This window comes from Balaenoptera acutorostrata, chromosome 13 (genome assembly GCF_949987535.1).
Source record: "Balaenoptera acutorostrata chromosome 13, mBalAcu1.1, whole genome shotgun sequence".
NCBI classification, from domain to species: domain Eukaryota; kingdom Metazoa; phylum Chordata; class Mammalia; order Artiodactyla; family Balaenopteridae; genus Balaenoptera; species Balaenoptera acutorostrata.
In genome coordinates, this window is record NC_080076.1 from 63,517,623 (window position 1) to 63,539,460 (window position 21,838).

Genomic DNA, 21,838 nt, shown 5'->3' on the forward strand with positions numbered 1-21,838 from the left:
AGACTCTGGACCGACGTGGCCTATGTTCCTGTTCTGACCGAGGCCAGAAGGACCTACACTCCAGTGATGAGGTCTGGACCGAGGGGCTCAGACAACCAGTCCATCTTTAACCTTCAAGGGTGTCCCAGTCCTCATAAGGTGTGACTCCCTCCAAAGACTTGCTTGTTACTCTTCTGTTTTAGATCTTAAAGGCCTTGGGCTAAAGCCTTCTTGGATCAGTTTTCCTGGAAGGGATCTCTTAATTTCTTGTGGGTTCTACAAGCAAGCTCAGACAGGAATCAGAGTGCAATATCACTTTCCGACAGGTTTCTTAAGAGAAACCCCTTGATTCCTTGGCCTGACCCACCTCGAAGCCAGGATCTGTGAAGCTTTAATATCCGCCACGACGTGCAGGAAATAGTAACTCATGAAAACTCTTCTCTGCAGCAGGAGGAAGGCAAAGCATATGCTGTCCCAAATAATCCCCGCTTCCCCGCTGGGTAGTTTACACGAGGAATCATCATCAGCTGGGGCAAAAAAAAAAAAGAAAAAGAAGAAAAAAATTAAAATTTACACCCATTTTCATTGTTATTTTATAAACTCTTGTGGCATGATCAGACTTGGGAAATCACACAGGTGTAAGAGCAAACTTCCGATGCACTGAGTCCCTCTGAGTGGATTTATTCACAGCCAAGGGCACACACTTCAAATCCAGTATCAGCACTGATTCACAAGGCTGACCACAAAGTGAGCTCTTGCTAATGTAAGGCAGAGGATGGAAAGGGACCCCTCCCACCCAGTAAGGGCCATGGAGAAATAACACCTGCATGTCCCAATGCCAGAGGAAATCTCTGGTACAAAAAAGACACATGTTCTGGGAATGGGCTCCCCCAGGGGTAGCCAGGGGAGCAGGTACGGTCTATCGGAAGAAGGGGTGTCAACAGCACATCTGATCCTAAGTCAGAACAAACTCCAGTGCCTCCTCATCCTCTGCAAAGTGTAGCAAGGCTTGGAAGGCAGAGTTGGGGGAGGGGTGTCATGTTCAAGGCCCCATCCTGGGCGCCAAGGAGGATGGAGGTGCTGTCCAGGGTTCTGATGCAAGAGGCAGAGGGGCGGAAATGGAACTCCTGCCTCCGTCCAGGTGGGAATCTAACTCCAGACACCCTGTTGCTGCTCCCGACTGCCTTCCCACGGTGGAGGTTCTCTGAGCTTCGGAGGAGGGGGGTCTGGAGGCAGAGCTACTTTGATGACCGAGATTCCAACCGCAGCAGTCACAGGTGTGTGTGGGCATCTGTGACCCTTCCCATCGTAACTCAAGGAAGTTCAAGGAGTTGCTAAAGGCCACACCTGCCCCCTAGACCTGCTTGGGGAGGGCGACAGGGACATTTGTAGAAGAGGATGAGAGATGCGGTGGGGGGGGGGGTGTGTGTCCTGAGCACAGATCCCCAGCGTGGCACAAGCCCACAGCTCCATGCAGACGCTGACTCACATCCCTTCACCTCTTCCCTTCAGGGGCTTCGGCCCAGTTTTTAAATTAGAACAATACAACTGCCCTTCCTTCTTTGTCCTTTTGTTCCCAAATTTGCTTTTCATACTTACGCATTTTGTAGCCCTTGACTGTGCAGGCCAGGCTGAAAGCTTGGATCAACCAGCAACTATTTTGAACCAATTTTTCAATATAGCCACATGCTCCTATCTGAAAAACGAAGGGGAAAGGCATATCCTGAAGCTCCGCACCCAGAGAAAAGGTTGATGTCTTGCAATCCCAACACGTGCAAGAATTCCCAAAGTCCCAGTCTGGTGGTGGACGGGACCCCAAATCCAGTCCCCACCGGGTAGAGCGCTTGATGTTTCACTTCCTGAGGGAGTTAAACTCAAGGAGCAAGGGGAGAACCCTGAACGTGATGCTTTCTGCACTTGCAAGCTCCTCTCTTCCCAAAGAGGAAATCTTAGACCATCGTAGGAACAAGACTGACTCTGTGATGGCAAATGGGTGAGCACGGATCCAGGACTGGGATTTTGGCAGTTATTTTCTCACGAGTCAGACAGAGTCAGACATAGTAAACCTATGCTATTTGCCAGGAGATGATCACAAACATAAGCTGCCTGGTGTAGTTCTTAGAGCAGGAACAGAGTATGTGCTTTGAGCCAATTCTTTTTCAGCCAGTTCTCTGAGTAAAGGAGACTTCTTTGTGGACTGTCACGTTGTTGTCTCATAACAGTGATTTCTTGTCACAGTTAAGTTCACATCCCAAGGGGGGAAAATAGCCTCCTCCTCAGGGAATATCTTCCCCCCTCTGTCTCCCTGGACACCCCTGAATTCAAGTTTCTGATGGGTTCACATGGCAACGCCTCCAGGAAGCCTCTTCCCAACTTATCTAGGCCAGAAATTAGGCATTCTGCTTTGTATTGCTTTCTTAAAATATTGTGATAATGAGCATTAACAGAGTGTACTGTAATTATTTATAAGAAAGTCTATCTTCTCTTTTAGAATGTGAGTTCCTTAGGGGTAAAATCTGAGTGCTATTCACCTCTAGTTCTTCAAGATATAAAACAGTGCCTAGCAAAGATCAGGTCTGCAAACAGGTTTAGAGAACGAATGAATGAATGAGTGGTTCTGCAGCCACACACTTTCCAGGAACAGTCACAGGGATCAGCCTCCAGCCGCAGATCTCTGCCCATCAGAGCAGTTTTAGGATGGAAGGGTGACCTCCTGTCCTATCTCATCCCCTTTCCAACAACTCTCAACACCACCCCACAGGCAAACACACACTGCTGGGGTTGAATTGATGAATAAAAATCATTTTTACTATCAGCTAGAAACTTAGCATTCTAATGGACAGGACACAAAATAAATTCTTCAAATACATACTCCTGGTTACATAGACTTGGCTTCCCCAGACCTCTAAACACAGCAGTGCATGTGTCAAAATAAAAAAGTCAAATGCTTTCCAGTAGAATTGCCTGGTGAGCTCATCTGTAAGTACCAGGAAGGGGAGAAGCAGGAAATCGTACATCACTGTTCTTCTAATGCACTGTCAGTTACAGCCGGTGAGTAGCAGGCCCTGGGATTCACTTTAAGTTGCAGCTAGAGGTGGATTAACTCCTTCAGCTCATGAAAGGTCATTGTTTAATTTCCTGACACAATAAATAGTTTAAAAGGTGTCTTTGTGGCCTAAAAGAATCCATGTGATTCTGGCATGACTCGTGGGCAGTTTATCTACGATGCACCCTGGAACATGGATATTTAATAGAGAAGCAGCCACGTTCTGTGGACGGGAGGTGTTTGTCTCAACCCTCCACTGTCTTAGCTGCTTTCTAGTCCAGACGCTGAAGCTCAGATCAGCCATAAAGCTTCCCCTGCATCCACCCTCATCTCAGGGCTTCATAAAACATCTGTGCCTTCAGGGGCCCATCCCTCCTCATCCCCACCCCAAGCAGTGTCATGGAGAACCGCGCCCATTCTATTTACACTTCCACAGCTCTTTCTAGGTAAAAGAGTTGCTTTTAGCCAATATGATACAATTTTTGAAGACATCCCATGACTGATTCAACTCATAAAAGGGCCACACTGTAGCCCATCGCAGGAATGATCACTGATCATTCCTCAGAAGGATGGATTTTAATTAATAAAATACATTTTAGAGTTTATTCCTATGAATACATATCCTCTTGTCCTTGAGAGGGTGGAAATGAGCAAAAAGGATTCTGCTTAATATGGTAAAACAACGAGTAATAAATGGTCATTTGAATTCTGAGTTTGCAAGCATCTTACCTGGGGCTTTTAAGAGAGCAGTGTGACGGGCCACGGGCTTTTAATAACCACTGAATGGATCGTTTACTCTGACGCTGAAACCACAAATGTGTTATACAGTGGAGCCACTTACCGACAGTATGTTTTTCATCGTGATCACAAAGATGTTGTATGCAATCAGCCAGTCCCAATACCGCAGGATGCTCTTGATGGGCTTCAGCAGCAAATCGCCCCCAAAGAGCAGGAAGTAGAAGCAGGCCACCAGGTAACCCATGCAGAAGATGCTGATCCTGGTCGTCCCGGTGATGAAGATGATGGTGAGCACGAACCAGAAGAGGTAGCTGAAGATGATCACTTTGGACATGTCCAGGTACGACCTGCAAAACAGAACCGAAAGACGACACAAACAACAACACAAATCAAGTCGGGAGATTCTAGTTGAGGAAGGAACAAATTCACACTCTCCTTCTGACTCTGTCTGGAGGCTCTGTCCAGGCCAGCCTGGGAGCTCTGTGTTCACCTCTCACTGATCACTGCCTGGTCCACAGGAAACCCTCACCCACTTAGTGATGGACAGAGTGGTACCTTGTGAAAACACCATGTGCATGTTTATTTTCATCGAATTTGGGCCAAACTTCCCACAAGTGGCAACATTTTCTGCCTACTCCCTGAGTACTCAAAACCCTCTCTGTCTTTCTATAGGAGGCCGAGGAAATTCTAAGATACAGATGCCTCTTGGAGCAAGAGAACAGTTAAGAAGGGATTCCTTTCCATGAACTGGAAATTAATGGATTAAAACAAAGACAAAGGTTTTGCTAGAGGTGAAAATCTCTCCTCCAGATGAGAGGTAGTTCTGCCCAAGCAGACCCAGAGCATCCAGGCTCTGTCCAACAGTTTCTCTGCAGCTCCCTCAGCTGACATGTGGGAGCCATTCTTCTACTATAACTCCCTGAAGGAGGCAGGTGCTCAGGCCTCCATCCTCCCGCAATGAAAGCAGTTGCCGCAGCTTCCCTGGCCTGGGCCATCGGCCCATCTGTATTCACTTAATTACAGCCTCTCAGTTTTGGAGGTTTTGCTTTGGTTGTTTCTCTTCCCAGATTTGGAAAGAAGCACGGAAGAACCAATTGTGGGTCAGATATTTGATAAAAGAGTAGTTATTTTGTGGGAGTTAACAAGTCATCTCTGATAAATATGTGCAACTGTCCAGCATCGTCAGGGAATAAGTTGTGCCTTAGAGGAACACTGTCACATAAGCGAACTTTTGAACTTTACTCTTCTTAGACTAAAACATTCAACACTTTTAAATGTTTCTATGATTTTTTCCTAAAATATATTACACTCATCCTTGATTTAACACACAGGAGAATGAATAAGATGTCGGTGTTTCTCAGCATCCCAGGATCACACAGGTAATGTTAGTGACTCAGTCCAGGGATGAGATCTGAAAGCCCACAGGGCCTCCTGATGTGCGTGGCTTAAAGTCGGTGGAACTGGGCTGCTGGCGTGATTGTGAGTGTGTGTGTGCGCGTGCAACACGTGCGTGTTAGTGCACCGTATGTTTTCCACACATTTCCCTCCCCTGCCTGCAGCTGTTAATTCCTCCTGCAGGAGGCCCGGCCTCCGCTCCTCAGCCCTGACTTGCTTCAGGTTCAGAAATCATAAAACTAAGCTTGCGAGAAGGACACGGAAACACCAGTCAACACGCTCTGCGGAGGAGCCTCCGGGGCTCCCGGGCAGCAAGTGAGGCCCGGGGCTGTCCTGGAGTTCGGGGGCAGCTGATTTCCAGAGCCGCTGAAGGCTGTCCACGGAGGACGGAGGAAAAGTGGGAGGTTCGGCTTCCAGACCACTGGGCCATCCTGCCCCATGATTCTTGCCTTTGGGGGTGCAATCAGGGGGTCAGCTCCCCGGGAAAGGCAGGGGGAGCTGGAGGCACGGATTCTGGGGATGCACCTTCCCAGGGGCTGTGCTTTCGGGCGGCCGCGTTACCTGCAGTGGATGAAGTCGGGGACGGGGTTGTGCTGGCTGAACGAGGCCGCGTCCAGGTTCATGCAGATCTCCACATTGTCACCTGCCATGATCCGCACGGCGGCCTTGTTTTCGTCCTCGAAAATCTGCCGTTGTAGGGAGGCGCACAGAAGCAGCATGAAGTCATCTGGCAAGACAGACACGGGAACTGAAACCCCCGCTCCCCCTCTGCATCTAGGGATGCGAGGAGGGGTCCCCACGGGGTACCAGTGGCTCCTCATCTGCTACCTGAGTTACGTCCTGAGAGTTCACTTCCTCCTGGATTCCAACCTCCCCCGCCCACCACGGGGACACAGGAGGGACCACAGACGCTCCGGGGCTTCCGGGGGAGAGTCCCTGGACGCTGTCTGCTCGTCGGTGAGTGAAAGCAACAGGCGATAACTAGTCTTCATGAATCTCTTACATGACAATGTTTGTCTGCATTGATCTCCCCCTGAAGCTTTGAGGGGCCACTCAGCACTTTCTGTCATCTTTATCTCTTTACAAGCCGTAGATACAGGCGTTCTGGCTTTCTTTGTCCTCTCCGTCCCCCTCTGCACTGCTAACCAGACTTACCAGAACATACAGGGCGTGGAGGCTGGTGAGAGCAGGTGAAGACGGCGGCTGACGGGGGCGGGTAGAGAGGACGCAGCTGCCCTCACGGCCGGCTACCCAGAACAGTTCCCCCTCCCAGGGCCGTTGTCTTTAATCTACACCCACACGTGGGTGGGCAGCACCATACCTCCACCCCCTACGGTGGGAGCCCAGACCTTAAACCTTTGGATGGTCACCCGCCCTTGGACGGGCTCGGGCTGCAGCCCCACTCAGGAGCATCTGTGGCCCAGCTGCGTCCTTCCGGCTACCCTAGCCCACCTGTAGGTGTATGTCTGCGGTGGCAGCAAGAAGCAAGCAATTTGCCCAGGACAAGGCCTCCCCCTGCAGTCCACCTTCTAGAAGGTGGGTGTGTACAGGTGTGTGGTGGTGGAAAGCGGGGTTGTGCATTGGTAAGTGAAATCATGAAAGCCAACATGGTGTTTCCGATGCTATGTCTTAACTCTGCAGATGTAACAGGGCCAGCAGAAGCCACTAGCAGCCTGGGATGCTGACGCATGGAGACAGCCTGTGACTGTACAGGGGGTAGGGGGGCGCACGAACGCACCACCAGGAGAAGGACGAGCAAGTGGGAATCCCAACGGCCCCACTTACACACGAGGAACACGGGGTTGGGCCGCACGATGAAGTCTGGGAAGTACAGCCACTTGACGATGTTGTCGTTGAAGCTGGCGCCCTTGAACCTCCAGGGGTAATCTGCAGGGTGGAGGCGGGAGGAGCTGGGTCAGGGCGCCCCTCCGTGCCCTTGTCCCCACTGTCCCTGAGCAGGCTCCCGGCGGGGGGGCATTCACCTCGGCACGGGGCGGGAGGGATGCCGATGCAGATGAAGTACTGGAAGGTGATGATGCAGGCCAGGAAGCAGCAGTACTTGGGCCAGATCTCCGCGATGGCTTTCCTTCGGCGCCGGTACAAGACGGCAATCAGCCAGCAGGCGTGAATCATGGCGTAGAAATCCATCCGCTGACCGATCACGTTAACTGACATGAGGAAACAGGTCTGTGTAAGGATGAAAAGAAGCAGAGAGTCGGCTTCACGGGGAAGGGGAGTGGTGTCAGCGGCCCACCCCGAGCGGACGGTGGAGACCTACATTCCTGGGGCCGGGTCCCTGCAGGTGTTCACCTGCGCTGCCTCTTTGGGGGTGTTTGCATCACGGAGACAGAAAAACTGACCAGGTCACTGTCAGCAAGAACCACTTCAAATGGTGGAGGGAATTACCGCTATGATCTCTCCATGAAACATCACTGTTCCAAGTACATTCTATCGAGGGCAGGCCTACCACACCATTCAGGTCAAAACAGTGCATTTTGGCTAAGGTTACACATCCAGAAGGCACGAAACAGACATCCACACATCTGTAAGACCAGAGATCCCGAGAGGCCACGCCCACTGCCACAGAGCAGGGGACTGGCACCGGGTCCTGGAGACTTTCAACCAGGCCAGGCTAACCCTTCAGCTAGGCTCCTCCCGGATCCTGAGGAGACAGAGACGTGTCACCAAGCCCCAGCGGCCACCTGGCCGAAAGCAGCCACGGGACTTTTCACAGGAAAGAAAGAAAACAGGTCAGCAAGGAAACTGACCTCCAGACCAAACTTGTAGAAGAAGTAATTGATGAAATACTTGGCACAACTGACAAGTCCATCATCCAGGTGGAGTCTTGTAATGTCGTGAAAGATGGTTTTAGACACGGGGGCCGTGAGGTTGTTCCGACCGCGATAATACTCCTGATGGCGGTAGATGGTGACCTCAAAGGCCAGAATGGCCAGCATCAGGAGGTTGTTCTGGAACGCAAGGAAACTGCATGTGATGCCATGTGGTCATTTAAACAATCGCCACGAGATACCATCTCATTCCATTCTGGGTGTCTAAAAGAACAGTGCATGATCAGATCCCACCTCTATAAAATACAGTCTTGAATTCAATGCTCATTTTCCCTGTTTTATGGGAACAAGGGTGGAGTTATCTCCAATATGCAAATCAGGCTAATTTCCATGATAACAGGATCTGGAACCTCTACACCAAAGACAGGTGATGGTCATGCCTGTTCCTGAAAAAGTACACATTGAACCTGGAAGCCTTGTCCAGTTACCTTGGGAGGGTCGTCCAACCTTCTTTGCAACTAAAAGTGAGAAACCCTTGTACAGTGTCCTACAAGGACCCCAGGAAACAGACTGAACTGCCGAATGGGACTCGCATTAGAGGGGGGATTTTTGAACACCTCTGAAAGCCGGCTAGAGAGAGCAGTAGGTGGAAAAATACACTGATTATACCACAAAATAATAATAGTGATGATAACAATAATAATAAAATAGTTAACATTTATGTGCCAGACACTATTCTAATCCCCCTTTTCAAATACATTTGTTTTATCTTTACAACAGCTCTTAATGGTAGACATCATTCATACATTACAAATGATATCTGCCATATGAGCAAAAAACTAGAAAGCTATACCAAGAAAAATGAGATGCTTAGCGCACTTTCAAATTCTGGGAGTTGAGTACAAAGGTTTTAAGTGCATTGTCAGCATAATCCATCAAAGTAAAATGCTCAGATTATCTATCAGAGTAAAATGTGAATAATCTGAACTATATTGCTTTCCTTATGTTTGTTACAACTACTTGCAATCAAAATTTCCTTTTCAAAGATATGCTCTTTTTATTTGGCTACCTCTAAACATAATATATGCCCTTGGTTAAAATTTGTAGAATTTAGATAGCAAACATTTCTTGTAACGTGACACCGACTTCTCAGAAACGATCACTGCTGACCATTTGGTATAATTTACTCAGTATTTTTTCTTTGTGTCTAAAAGACTTCATCCTATGAACGGTGTTTTGAAGTTTGCTTTTTTTTTCAACGTTACAGTATATTTTGGACATCTTTCAGTGTCTGATAGTGTCAATCTACCTCTGTCTTTGAGTGGTTTTATAATGTTCCAGTGAATATACTTGTCATACGTTATTCAATGGACCTCAAACTACTCAATCGATTTCTTTTCAGCATAATGCAATACTGATTTTAATGTTCAGTCGTCTGTTTCGAAGGTGACTGCAAACGCCATGTAAGAGGATGAGGCCCCTATCAGAGCTGAAGTTAGCATCTTCCGGGAAAGGGCTCCAGACATTAACTTGGCAGACGCACAAACTTAGGGTGACGAAGGCTTTACCCTCAGGTAGACAAGCAAAGGAGAGGACTTCCTCAGGCCGACCCACTCCGCTGGGTCAATGGGGGCGCTGTAGAGCAGAGACTTGTTCAGCTGCTGCAGGGGTATATTCGTTTGGTTTTCATTTGGCTGAAAAGAAGAGAAAGGGGAGTAAGAAATGGCCCCATGGATTAGGAGAGTTCAGAGTAGTCTCCCTCAGCTATGGTTAGGGGGAGAGAAGACCCACTTCACGGGGGAAATCTCAGCATCAGAAGAGACGGGGGGCCAGGATGCCTCCAACCTGCTGAGCTGATGAAGGCCAGACAGGATGTGCTGGGGATGTGTGTCCCCCAGTATCTGCCTCCCTTCCCTGAAGGCCAGGCAATGAGACACGCCCCCCTGGCCCCACCGCCCCCCCAACCCCGTGTCTGAGGCTCACCAAGGAACAGTTGACAGAAAAGTTCTCAGGCTTAATGGTCTGCAGCTGGTACAACATTTTGCAGACAATGATCACACACGTCCACACAGTGCAGACGCTTGAAGCCAGGCGGCGGAGCTTGGTGTACGGCAGAGCAAAAGCCCAAGAAATCAAAAACACATAGTTGAACAGAGATACCTGAAAACAGAAAATAAGAAATGGGGACAAAAATACGTAACATGGCACAACATCTACAAAACCTGGCAACCTGACTGATCCTGTTCCGCTGAGTTCAGCAAAGGCTGATTGAGCTCCTTGCACGCGCAAGGCATGGCCCTGAGTGTTAAGACTCTTGTAGGCAGACAGGTGTATAACCAGGTGATGTCAAATAACGTAGCAGCGGGAAACTACACGGGTGAACAGGCTCCTGTGAGAACACCCACAGGGGGTCCTTGGCCCAGTCTGGAGCTTCAGGAACATCTCCTGGCAGAGATGACTCCTGAGCTGTGCCTTGAAGGATGCAGAAAGTCAGCCAGGCCAGGAAAGGTGAGAAGTGCTTTCCAGGTAAAGGACGTACAAGCAAAGGCAGCAAAGCATGAAGTAGCATGACAGGAGCAGGTGACCCCAAAAAGCTGGAGATTTTGGACTCGACAGCGGCGAACAGCAGCAGAAAGGGAGGCTGGACATACATCTGGGAGCCACGTTTTGATGGACCCTTTACAATCATGTACATGAACCCCTCCTGCAGAAAGCAGAGAGTGCTGAAGGGCTTTCCACTGGGAAACCCTAGGGAAATATTGCATTTTATTTAGATAGTATAGCTGAGGAATGCAGGTGCATCAGTGGGGTTGCGCCAGAGGTCAGGGGACCAGCTCACACCCACTGCAGTTGTCCAGCAGAACAATGACAAGGGCCCAAACTGGGGTAGTGGGGCAGAGAGGGGGAGGAGTCGGGGGTCTGAGGCGGAAAGTAAAATTAGCAGGATTTGAAGACTGATTGGCTTAGAGCAGTTTGGGGGGCAAGGGAGGAAGTGTGGGAGATGCTTCCCAGCTTCAGGCTTGGGAGCCAGAGCCCTGAGAGGATGGCAGTCCCCAACCGAGACAGGATCTGGGGTGGGGGCAGGTGTAAAGCAGGAAGGCAATGACTTCAACTTGCTTTGAGACCGTGAGTGTGTTTTTCCATCAGGTAAGATGCCCACTCATTTCTAACCGTTCTTCAGAGCTTGCAGTTCATTGAACAGTACAGAAGCACTGCCATCTTATTCAGTCATGGAAAATCCTCACTTATTCTGAATATCGTTAAAATAATATGACTACTGTTACACTGATATCATAGAAACATTTAGTATGATCGGGTAGAAATAACCGCAAGCATGCTATTGATAAAACTGAACAGGTACCAAGTGCCAAGCACTCAGGGAGGTATGGTTACCTGTTGGGCTTACAAAGCTATAAAACAAGAAGTGTGGAGACGCCAAGACAGTATTAATTCTGCAGTTTGTTACCTGCGACCCTTCTACTTAACTACTTGTCACTGTCCAAGGCATGGAACGTCTCTGAGAGTTAAGTGCTGAAATAGTACGGCAGTAGGAGCCGCTTACAGAGTTGAGGATGAAAGAAATACTGTCCAAGGAAGTGCCCTGTAAACTACAGTCACAAACATAACAAATAACAAAAGTTACATTTTAGCAAGATATTCTGACTGGCCGGCCGACTCCTCCTCCTCCTCCGTCATCATCAAGTGTTCTGCTAGTTGGGGTGCTAAGAAGCAAATCTTACTAAAGCTCCCATAAAATTAAGTCTCTTGGTTATTTCTTTTATTATGTATTTAAGGCATTGAGTACAAAAACAGTACGATGAATTGACATAGGACTTTTAATCTTTTGAGTGATAGAAAAAGATAAGATGATATCTTTTATTAATTAGGTTAATTAGGTTAATTAACGAATTAGGTTCACGGTCATACATCCCGTGCGGCTCCCTGCCCTCAAGAAACACCCAGGTAGTGCAAGTGAGAACTGCAACAAACAGCCATGACACCGCGACAGCGGGGGTGCGCTGAGTCGAGTTGTGGGTGTTGATCACACTGCTGAACATCTAATCCAGGGTTAGGGAAGATGGCCCAGAGGGCATTAGATCTAAACTGAGGCAGGGGGTACAAACAGGAGCTGGCCAGGCAGAGGAATTGCAGGTGTCAGGCCACACAGGCGAGGGGAGCGTGGGGTGACCATCCTCAGAGCTGCAGGTGGTCCGTCTTGAGAGCAGTGGGCTCTGAGTCCATTCAGAGAACTCGGCAGCCCACCCGGCGGTTTAAGTGTCTAGGACAGGAAATGGTGAAGTAGTCCAGGGCCAGATCACGTGACTGTGAGGATGAGAGAGAGCTTTGAAAGTTTTCGAGAAGAGGATGAACACGATCCTAGTTACAGGCTGGAAAGAAGACCCTGGCCACACAACGGAATACGTATTGGAAGGAGAAAGGATTAGAGCAATTTTGGGAATTGGTCAGAGGATAGTTGCCTTTCATATCCACGGGCTCCCCATCCTGGGGTACAGAGGGCCAGCTGTAATCTCAAAGGGGGCTGAGGGAGAGGTGGCGGGCTCAGCTGTAGAGATATTTCATGGAAGGGGCTTTGGGACACTCAAGAATGAGGTCCTGTCCAGCTGTCCCTTGGAGATATGGGTCTGGAGTTTAAAGAGAGGACGGGTTTGAAGGTACAGATGTCCGTTCATTGTATGGAGATGACACATGGAGCACAGGAGCTCCTGACACAGCTGCCGAAAGTCTGGAGTCAGTAGACGGGGCTGCGGACGGAGCCTGCAGGCCCCTGAGAAAAGCTGGTGGGGAGAGGGGAAGGGGACCATGAGTGAGACAGAGGAAAAGCCAGGAAAGTGTTCGGATATGGAAAACAATGGTGGGGAGAGCTTCAAGGATAAGGAAATGGTCACCAGGATCCAATGACCTGGAGAATCAAGTTAAATAAGGACTGAAAAGCTCTGTCACGCAGGTATTTTTGTTTCTTATCATGTTACAAACAGGAAAACGGGGAGTCAGAGAAGTGTGGTGCTTCATTCAGTGCAATCATGGTTGACAAAGGTCTCCTCATGTCCCCGATGATAAGAATCTCATGGAACATACATTTTAAAAAAATGACAGATATCTAGGCCCCCACCAATATCCAACGAGTCAGAATTTCTAGGGAAGGGCTTCCCTGGTGGCACAGTGGTTGAGAATCTGCCTGCTAATGCAGGGGACACGGGTTCGAGCCCTGGTCTGGGAAGATCCCACATGCCGCGGAGCAACTAGGCCCGTGAGCCACAACTACTGAGCATGCGCGTCTGGAGCCTGTGCTCCGCAACAAGAGAGGCCGCGATAGTGAGAGGCCCGCACACTGCAATGAAGAGTGGCCCCCGCTTGCCACAACTAGAGAAAGCCCTCGCACAGAAACGACCCAACACAGCCAAAAATAAATATAAAAATCAATCAATAAATAAATACATAAGCTAGCCTTGCCCATTTCTGCTGTCTTAAAAAAAAAAAAAAGAATTTCTAGGGAAATAGCTGGTCATCTATGTATACAACAAACAGTCAGACAATTCTTATTATGCTTGCCCATCCCCGGTCTCCCTCCCTCAGAGCCCCCACTGCTTCAAGGTCACCTCCATGGGGCCACCTCGGCATGACATCCCCCTCCTGAGCAGCCAGAGGCTCCTCCCCCATCAGCAGTAACAGTGACTTTGGTTTTATTTACCAGCCGCTACCGTCAGACTGCAAGCTGAGGGAGGAAACGTGTCTGCCATGCTTTTGCGTCAGCACCTAGCACCATATAACCATTCAATTTATTGTAATTTACTGTAAGTACATAATAAAGGCTAAATCCATGCTTAGTGAGAGTGAAAATAATAATAATAATGAAGCATCAACTGATATCTGGGGAAAATCTCAAACTTGCAAAGTTATTGTATTTACTTCCTTCAGTCAGTAAACATTTATGGAGCTTCTACACTGGCCAGGCCCTGTGGGACATGCTAAAGATACTTGAAGAAATGAGGACTGGCCCCTCCCCCAGGAATAACTTGATCTCACAGAGCTCACTAGGAACCTTTTGAAATTAGCACAGCTGCGTATAAAACAAGAAGACAATGGTATATGCATTTTTAAAATCTAGGTCTTTCCAAAATAGTGTCACTCTGAGTAAGAGATGCAGAAGGGTTTCTGTAATGAATTCTTTCCCATGGTCTCTTCCTCCTCAGACGTCCATGAAGATAACCTCGGGGAAGTTTAATATTTGTGGGAGAAACGGCCCCGAAACCTTGTGAAAACCAGCACCCTTGCTGGTGGCCTTGGATAAGGATGGTTTGAATGCGAAGCACGTGTGCGGCCACATCTCTTGAAGATTTCACTGGGGATGTGGACTTGGTTCTCATCTTGCCATTTACTGATGGGCTGTTTTTGAGAAAGGATTTTTTTTGTATTAATCAAAATTAATAAGCTACGGACAGCAAATACACGCAGCAAATGTCGTTGCTGACGGACTGCTCCTGTGGGGATGAGTGGAGCCTTCAAAGCACAAGAGGCCCCTGCGGGCGGAGGTGGGCACCTCGGAACGCACAAGCCCGGAGAGGCCGTTCTCAGGTGAGCAGTGCCCCCAGATGGTACAAAATCCCGCCCCATCCACGCTGGGCTGGCACATGGCTCCTTATGAGAACTACGTGCAAGAGGCAGCATCTACCTATCTCTCCTCCCACCTGTAGTCAGTGTAGAGAGATGTTAAATCCAAGCGTCATGAGGCACCAAGTTGGAGCAGGTCAGTGTGACACTGCAAAACGAGGTTCTGGCCAAACGTGTACAAATTTCCAAACAATCGATGGGAAACCATGTAGAGATCTGCCAGTGGGTCCAGGAGGACACAAATGGGTCAAGACGGTGAAGATGACAGGAGGGAGCGTGAAGCGGATTCTCTGTAGGGCGGTGCTTCTGTCTGTCCCTCGACCCTGAGAGGATGAGGGTAAGGAGGAGATGCCAATTCTCTACCAAAGTCCTGAGCGAGGCGCTCCAAGCAGGACCCCTCAGCAGTCTCAGTGTGTGCACCTTGGAGTTGGTGACAGGGTTGGGGCACTGATGTCCAATGTCACCCAGAAAACCCAGCAGCAAGAAGAGAGAGGATGCTTTGGTGACAGTGCAGGGTCATTGCTTCATTGGGACCCATGTCCAGAGGCAGAGCAGGGACCTCGTGCCTACTGCCCCAGGGCTGTTGTGGGCATGCACGTGGGGCTGGCTGTTTGAGCACAGCTCAGGGGGGCGCCCACAAGGCTGTGGGTCCAGGAGGAGTGGGTGCTGGAAACCACGGGCTGGATGACGGCCCCAGAGCTGCAGCTGGAGCCATCGCAGAGGAGCCTCCGGGAGGAAAAGGGTAGATTTGATCATCCTCAGCCCAGTGTGAGGCCATCCTAGGACAGTACAAGTCAAATCAGAATACCCCGCATCCCCGCCACCCCTGCCTAAGTCCATAACACCAGTCAGTTCATTGGAGCAGGGAGGCGGTGAGGGAGGTGAGTGTGAGAAAGAAAGAAGCAGCTGGAAGAGGACATGTTTCCACTGGGTGAGGGACCAGAGTTTGCTTCTTCTCCGTTGCTAGACAACTCTGATTAACGAACTGAGATCTTGCTTGCTATTCAAGGTAACTACAGGGCTTTCCATTACCTGAAGATGATCATAATGTGTCTTGCATTCGGGACACGGAGAAAAGTTCAGTTGTTCTTATAATTATGCCTCCTGTTCTGATGGCTCAGTGCTCCCATGACATTAATAAGAATCAGCTGTGAACACGGTGATGGTGCCCAGGGACCAAGTCAGTGCAGAGGGGGAGGCCTCAGAGTCACTGACACCCAGGACCTTGTGGTGACTCACGCTTCAGGTGGTGGCTCACCCCCAGACACACTTGGGGGTCAAACCATCTTACAGCACCAGGATTCCAGCAGTGCCAGCAGTGGGAGGGGAAGAATGTCTCCGATTCATGGGTCTCTTAACGTGTTTTAAAGTTATAGGTGAGAGAGATGGGATCAGGAGTGAAAATTTTGGAAGTCTGTGCAATATGTGAATTGTAAGGGAGGAACTGGTCGCATGCCACCAAAGGCCGTTTTTCTAACGGTGCAACAGGGTGAAGAGACCGTAATCCTTTATTTACTTGACAGCCTATTAATAACGCATTCTCAAGACTCATTAGGATGATTTAAAATTATATGTATATATGTCTGCTTTTCATTTAGGATTTATGAGAAAGTGGTGTCATTTAACCCTCTCTTTCTTTCTCCTTCTGGACTCTCCAGGATGGATTCAGAGAGTGGGTCTTCCATGCCCTACTCACACTAATTTCTCTTTCATTGAATGCCCACTCCCATCATTCAACTGTCTCACGATGCCCCCGCACCAACTCTGCCACACATCAGAAATCATCCACACACCAGACTTGGTTAATTCAGAAATGGACTTGGTTCATTTTTAGCCACATGCTTCCTCTGATCCTTTTTCATTGCTCTTTAATATTCCGACCCTCAAATTCTGTCTGAATTGGTCAATTCACCTGTAAGGTTAAAATGCTTTAACTTTTTTATTCTCAATTAATATACATATTAGGCTAAATTTTACTTCTAATCAATGTATAGACTTGGTTACCTAACGATGGAGCATGTGTCATTTTCTGCCACAAATCTCACAGGGACAGTGGTTCCTGTTTTGTTCCCACCTGGCCCTGATTACCCATCCACTTCAGATGGTTTGTATGAAAAGGGAGAAAGTCCCAGTTTAGACTGGAGAGCTCACATTAAGGTTTACCCCTTAGTTACCTACTCGAGAAACATTTGGGGTTCATAGTACTGTAGTTGTAATATTATATTATTACTTAACTTTTTAAAAATTATAGGCAGTCTTTCCTGACCTAATTTTTAGAGGGCAAAGACTCTTTGAGTTGTCACCAACTCAAAAAGAGTCCAGGGAAATTAGAAATACATGAAAGTTATCTGTTGAAGAAATTGAAAGAAAACTAATTTCTCACAGTAAACACCAAATCATTGTTGGCTGAATGATGACTCTTCTCTTTTCAGGCAAGAAAACAGAAGTGCCATTACAATGTTGAAAGACTTTGTGCTTCATCTCAGAAACTCCAATCATGAACAGGGTGAGCTCTACGAAAGATTCTATCAAATTTTGGAACCTGCGTTTCCTTGGTAGCATGCACCGGAATGTTATTGTTTTCCCCCAAAGAGAATTTATGGAGGTAGATTCCCATGCGCGTAGTGGAGAAAAGCATCCTGTCTCATACCCTTCACTAAAGACTAGATGAAAATCAGGAACCTCTGTGATAGGACCACACTGATGAGGGATTAAGCCGGGGGCTCTTTCTGCCCTGAGATCGCTCCCTCTTCTCAGAACAGCTGCCCTGTGGTTTTCTGTGTGTCAAGTGTATGTGCCTGTCTCAGAACTTGGTGTCCTGACGTCGTGGGAAATCACCCTTAAAAAATCAGCGACAGTTGACAAAGGAAAGTGGCGACGGGCCTTGGTTCAGTTTGGCCTGAGGATAAACAGGCGTCACTTGCCTCTTTCACGGACACCCAGATGATGTAGGAGGAGACGATCTTGATGATGTGAAGCTCCAGGATCCACCACAGGAACGTCTGCAGCTGGTGGAAACACTCCAGGAACTTCAGGAACAGCACCGTGAGGCGGTCAATCACCAGGTGCCACTTGTTCCTCAGATCTGCAGGGCAGGGAATGTGCCCGAGGGCACGAAAAGGGCTTGTGTATGCCATTACGGTTGAAAGCCTACCTTGTATCATTCCCACGGGAACGAGAAGCTGCAAAATCAGAGTAGTGGATGAATTCTATCTAAGGCACCCCGATCTGGAGGAAGGTGGCCCAAGAATCCCACGTCCGGTGATGACTTCGATGTCACACGCCGAGAATGAATGAGGGACAGGTTGCTTTCACCCATCTTTTCATTAAATTTGTGCAAAAAAGAATTTTGACCTTGTTTACTCTTAGGGCTGAGCTATGATTCTTTGATTTCCCCCGAATATTAAGTAGCTGAGCTCCCTCTTCATGACATTTTTCTTGCCAAAACAGTGGTTCCTTAAGCGCCAGTCTCCTTGCCGGGGCTTAACGAGGGGGTGGGCAGAGCCCACCAGCCGCCCTGGATGAGCCCACCCTTGTCACAGTGGAGGATGGACCTGAGAGGCTGAGGTCACAGTTCACCAAGTGCGGCGCTCAGACTCATTCCAGTCATAATTTGTAATCAAATTCGTCATTTTTGACCTTCCACCTTGTGCTAGGGAATAACATTTTGCAGACTGGGGTCATGCTTCTGCCTAGAAGGTCTGTCCCGGTTAATCTGAACACAAGTCCTCACAGGACTGTTTCACGCAATCAGCCTGTCCCCGCCTTTGCAGACAGAAGCTCACGGGCCCAGGCAGATAAGACCCAGGGTCTCTGTACGTAGCTTCCTGACCTGGCTGGGGTGGTTGCAACAGGTAAGGTACTTGGTTCTGAAAGTTTAAGGAAGGTTTTAGTTATTGTGAAAATGTTTATTTACAGAGCGACTCAGGTGACAGTCACTACAAGATTGAGGTCACACCTGGGCACAGTTTCGAGGCTTCAGGGGCAAGTAAAGAGGCAGCGGGTGAACAGCCGCAGCCCAGTTTTTGGTGAGACGTTACTGTAAAGCTCAAACCTGCCTTTAAGTATAAAATAGAACCTAGTCCTGAGCCCTTGGTCCCCAGAGCTTGGTTTCCTTCACCTGAGGAAGGCACATCCCTCAGATACGGAGGGAGCATTTCTGGGCCTCTCTTAGGGTTTCTGCGACGAGTGGGCGAAGGGGCCAGTCTGTGGGGAGCTTGTCTTTGGGAGGAATCTTCCTCCTGGTGCTGCCTTTTATTTTCTACTTTGTAAAGCACAGAGCACCAGGAAAGACAAGGGCAGCATCTCAACATCACAGCCTCAGAATGTCAGCCCCCCAAAGGCTATGCTCTCTGGTTCCTCCATGCTTCCTGGGAACTAACAGACTAAACAAAACTGGGCAGGACCCTGCAGGACCCCGACAACCAGCCATCTGCCATCTTCCTCTAAGTCAGAATTACAAGGAAATCACTGGAGCAATTGGAACAGGAAAGCTAGGACTACAGCAACCAAAAGACCACACCCTGGTCTCTAGTTCACTGCCTGGGTCGAGTGTAGACTCATTTTATTCACTTGGAGCAAGTCAGTGTTTCACTCCCTCCGTCTGGGAGCCGGCATCTTCTGAGCAGCTCCTGGGGCGGCGGGCGGCTTACCTGACGTCTCTTCCTCCTCCTCGTCCTCCTCCTCCTCCTCCTCGTCCTCTTCCTCACTCTCCTTGCCAAGCTCACCCTTCTTGGCCTTTGCAGGGCATCCCCCCGGCTTCTCCTCCCCAGGTCCTGCCAGCTGCTTGACTTCCACCACCTCCAAGCTGGCGGTTGGCTTCATCATGGCAAGGTCCGGAAGGCTTCCCTCGGGGTGGGCCAGTCTGTGGGCAGAGAGCAGCCGAATCAGGGGAGGGAAGGGTGCCGGGGGATGTGAGTGAGGGGCCCGTGAAGGAGGATAAACAAAACGGAAGTCACTACACAGCCTGGCATGTGGGCTTGTTAGCATCTGGTCGCTTTTTATTTTTTAAAGCTCTTTCTAAAAACGAACTGTAAACTCAGGTTTGGTTAGCTCTTCCAATTCAGGTTCTAGTGATGAGTTGGTCATGAGAGCTATCGACACCTAAACTTGACATTTTTCCCACAGGAGAAAATGGTCAGAGTTTAGGATGGAGAAGCATGAAATGGCATTGTGTAGAGCAAGCATTTCATGGCTTCACAGGGGGACTTACTCATTTTGGTAGATTGGTAATTTTTTCTTGATGCTGCTCAAAGTAATTGAAATAGAAAGGAAAAAAAAGGAGATGAGAACAGAAGAATTATAAGGAAAGTCAGAGATCACACATCATGCTATACGTCATCCACTATTGCATTCCTGTACGCCGGGTGCAGGGGGTCCTAACGCCAAGTGCATTCCAGGATGGCAGAAGCAGCGGGCTTCGACTGGGAACCCTGTGCCTGGCAAGTGATCTGAGAGTGGACGGGACTGCAGTGGTAAAGGACAGAATGCAGGAACTGCTGAGGCAAATCAGATCATGCTTTTTCAGTAACACAGCAAACTATCCCCCAGGAGTCAAGTCATTCACATTTTAAGGAGGGATTTTTAAATTCTTAAATAACATGTAACATCAGTCAACCTTTGCATAGACCAATCCCATTCTGCCATCATCTGAAGCATATGCAGCGGGTGCTAATGCTTTTGGGGGTAAGAAGCCTGCATCACGCCCCATCCTTGGGCACCAGGTGCGCTACTAGACCAGCTCTCCTGAGAAGACATGCGTGAGCCTGGATGAGGGAGCTGAGCCTCCCTGAGCTCGTGGGAGCTGTCGCCTCACCGAGCCCAGCAGACTCTCGGGCGGTCCAGCTTATTTTGTGGTGGATAATAACGAGTACGATCTTTCTCCTCAATTTTTAAAAAAAGTACATCTTTTTATTCATATTCAAATGAATGTTTGAAGGAACATTTGTGGGCAATACATATTAGGAAAAGGTCTACTGGAATTACACATAGTCCTCTCCATTTGCAATAATTAATCTATACATTTCAGCCCGGCTGTAACAGGATGGACACTTAATAATGTTATTGTATCTGTACCATTGTGGGTTCTGAGCCAATTATTTCACCTCTCTGGAATTTACTTGTTTTTTGTTTTTTACAAAATGAGGAAGTTTGGCTACATAAAAATCTAAGCTCACATGCAACTTGTTGGTTTTACATTTAAAACACCTGTGATATTGGATAACTGTGGTCATGAATCTGCATTGTCCTTAGACTGTTAGAGAGGTTCTCCTTCAAAAGTAATTCTTTTTAACAGGGTGTCAAGTAGGTAAATTACAGAGTGCCAGAAACGAATTGTTAGTTTAATGAACAAAGAACGTTCTGAGGATGGTGGAAAAAATTGTGTGGATATATACACTTGCTTATTTTCTTAAGGTAGACAATTCACCCTCCACCTTTGGGGAAGTTCCCCATTCTTGAAACTGTAGTTCCACATCTCCTACACCAGCTCCGTGCATCAACCCTCAGGGTACTTCTTTTCTGTCCCTGCTTCATCAGGACTCTATGTATTAAAGGGTATTAAGGTGAAAGCCAGGTGCTACACAAATGTCAATGTTTCTATGTCCTCTTCAGGGCAAGCAGGGGGTTGCATTTTACAAGTGAGAAGACACTTTCACAATGACAGAAATTTGTGGATTTTACTGTGGAAGTATGACCACTTCTATCATCTACCTCGGCACTGCCATGACTTGATACTGAAAAGAAAACAACTTTCCAGTAATGAGTGCTATTTATGGAGGGAAACTCCCAGAGATGCGGCTGTTTCTGCAGTTGCCACTACAGCTACGTAACAAAAAGTCCTCCAGCCACGAGACCCCCAAAGTGCTGTCCAGATTGAGAGATTATTGAATGAAGGAATCACAGAAGAACATCAGACTAAACCTTTTGGAAGTAAGTCCGGAAGATCTACTTCTGGAAACTTGTCAGTTACAGGAGACCTGGGACCTGATGGAGCTGGGGGTGTCGGGGAGAGGGGAGAGAGTTCCTGTGTCTAATGCTGCTACCTCCCCTCTGACATCATCCTCGTGAGGAAACAGTGATACTGATGCCCTCTGGAGCAGCCTGACCTCTGAGCTTGTAACACAGGGCCAACAAAAAAAAAAAAAAAAAAAGAAGAAAGAAAGAAAAGACAAAAGGGGAAGTGTGTATCAGGCTATCATTTACCAGCCTAGGCGTTTGCCAACTGAAATTTCACCGAGAAAATTTGCGTGCATAAAATGAG

General features: G+C 48.3%; 1 protein-coding gene across 1 annotated transcript in view; it reads right to left on the reverse strand.

The window, feature by feature from the left end:
* The window catches only part of PIEZO2 (piezo type mechanosensitive ion channel component 2), a 339,105-nt gene that overhangs the window by 61,977 nt on the left and 255,290 nt on the right, over positions 1–21,838 (reverse strand). The window contains exons 18-28 of the mRNA XM_057526094.1: positions 19,230–19,441; positions 17,502–17,662; positions 9,931–10,107; positions 9,516–9,641; positions 7,927–8,127; positions 7,141–7,345; positions 6,944–7,045; positions 5,720–5,885; positions 3,867–4,110; positions 1,579–1,675; positions 347–506 (exon numbers count right to left, since the gene is read on the reverse strand). Of these exons, the coding sequence (XP_057382077.1) occupies positions 347–506; positions 1,579–1,675; positions 3,867–4,110; positions 5,720–5,885; positions 6,944–7,045; positions 7,141–7,345; positions 7,927–8,127; positions 9,516–9,641; positions 9,931–10,107; positions 17,502–17,662; positions 19,230–19,441 (1,851 nt within the window). The remainder of the gene's footprint in view (positions 1–346; positions 507–1,578; positions 1,676–3,866; positions 4,111–5,719; positions 5,886–6,943; positions 7,046–7,140; positions 7,346–7,926; positions 8,128–9,515; positions 9,642–9,930; positions 10,108–17,501; positions 17,663–19,229; positions 19,442–21,838) is intronic.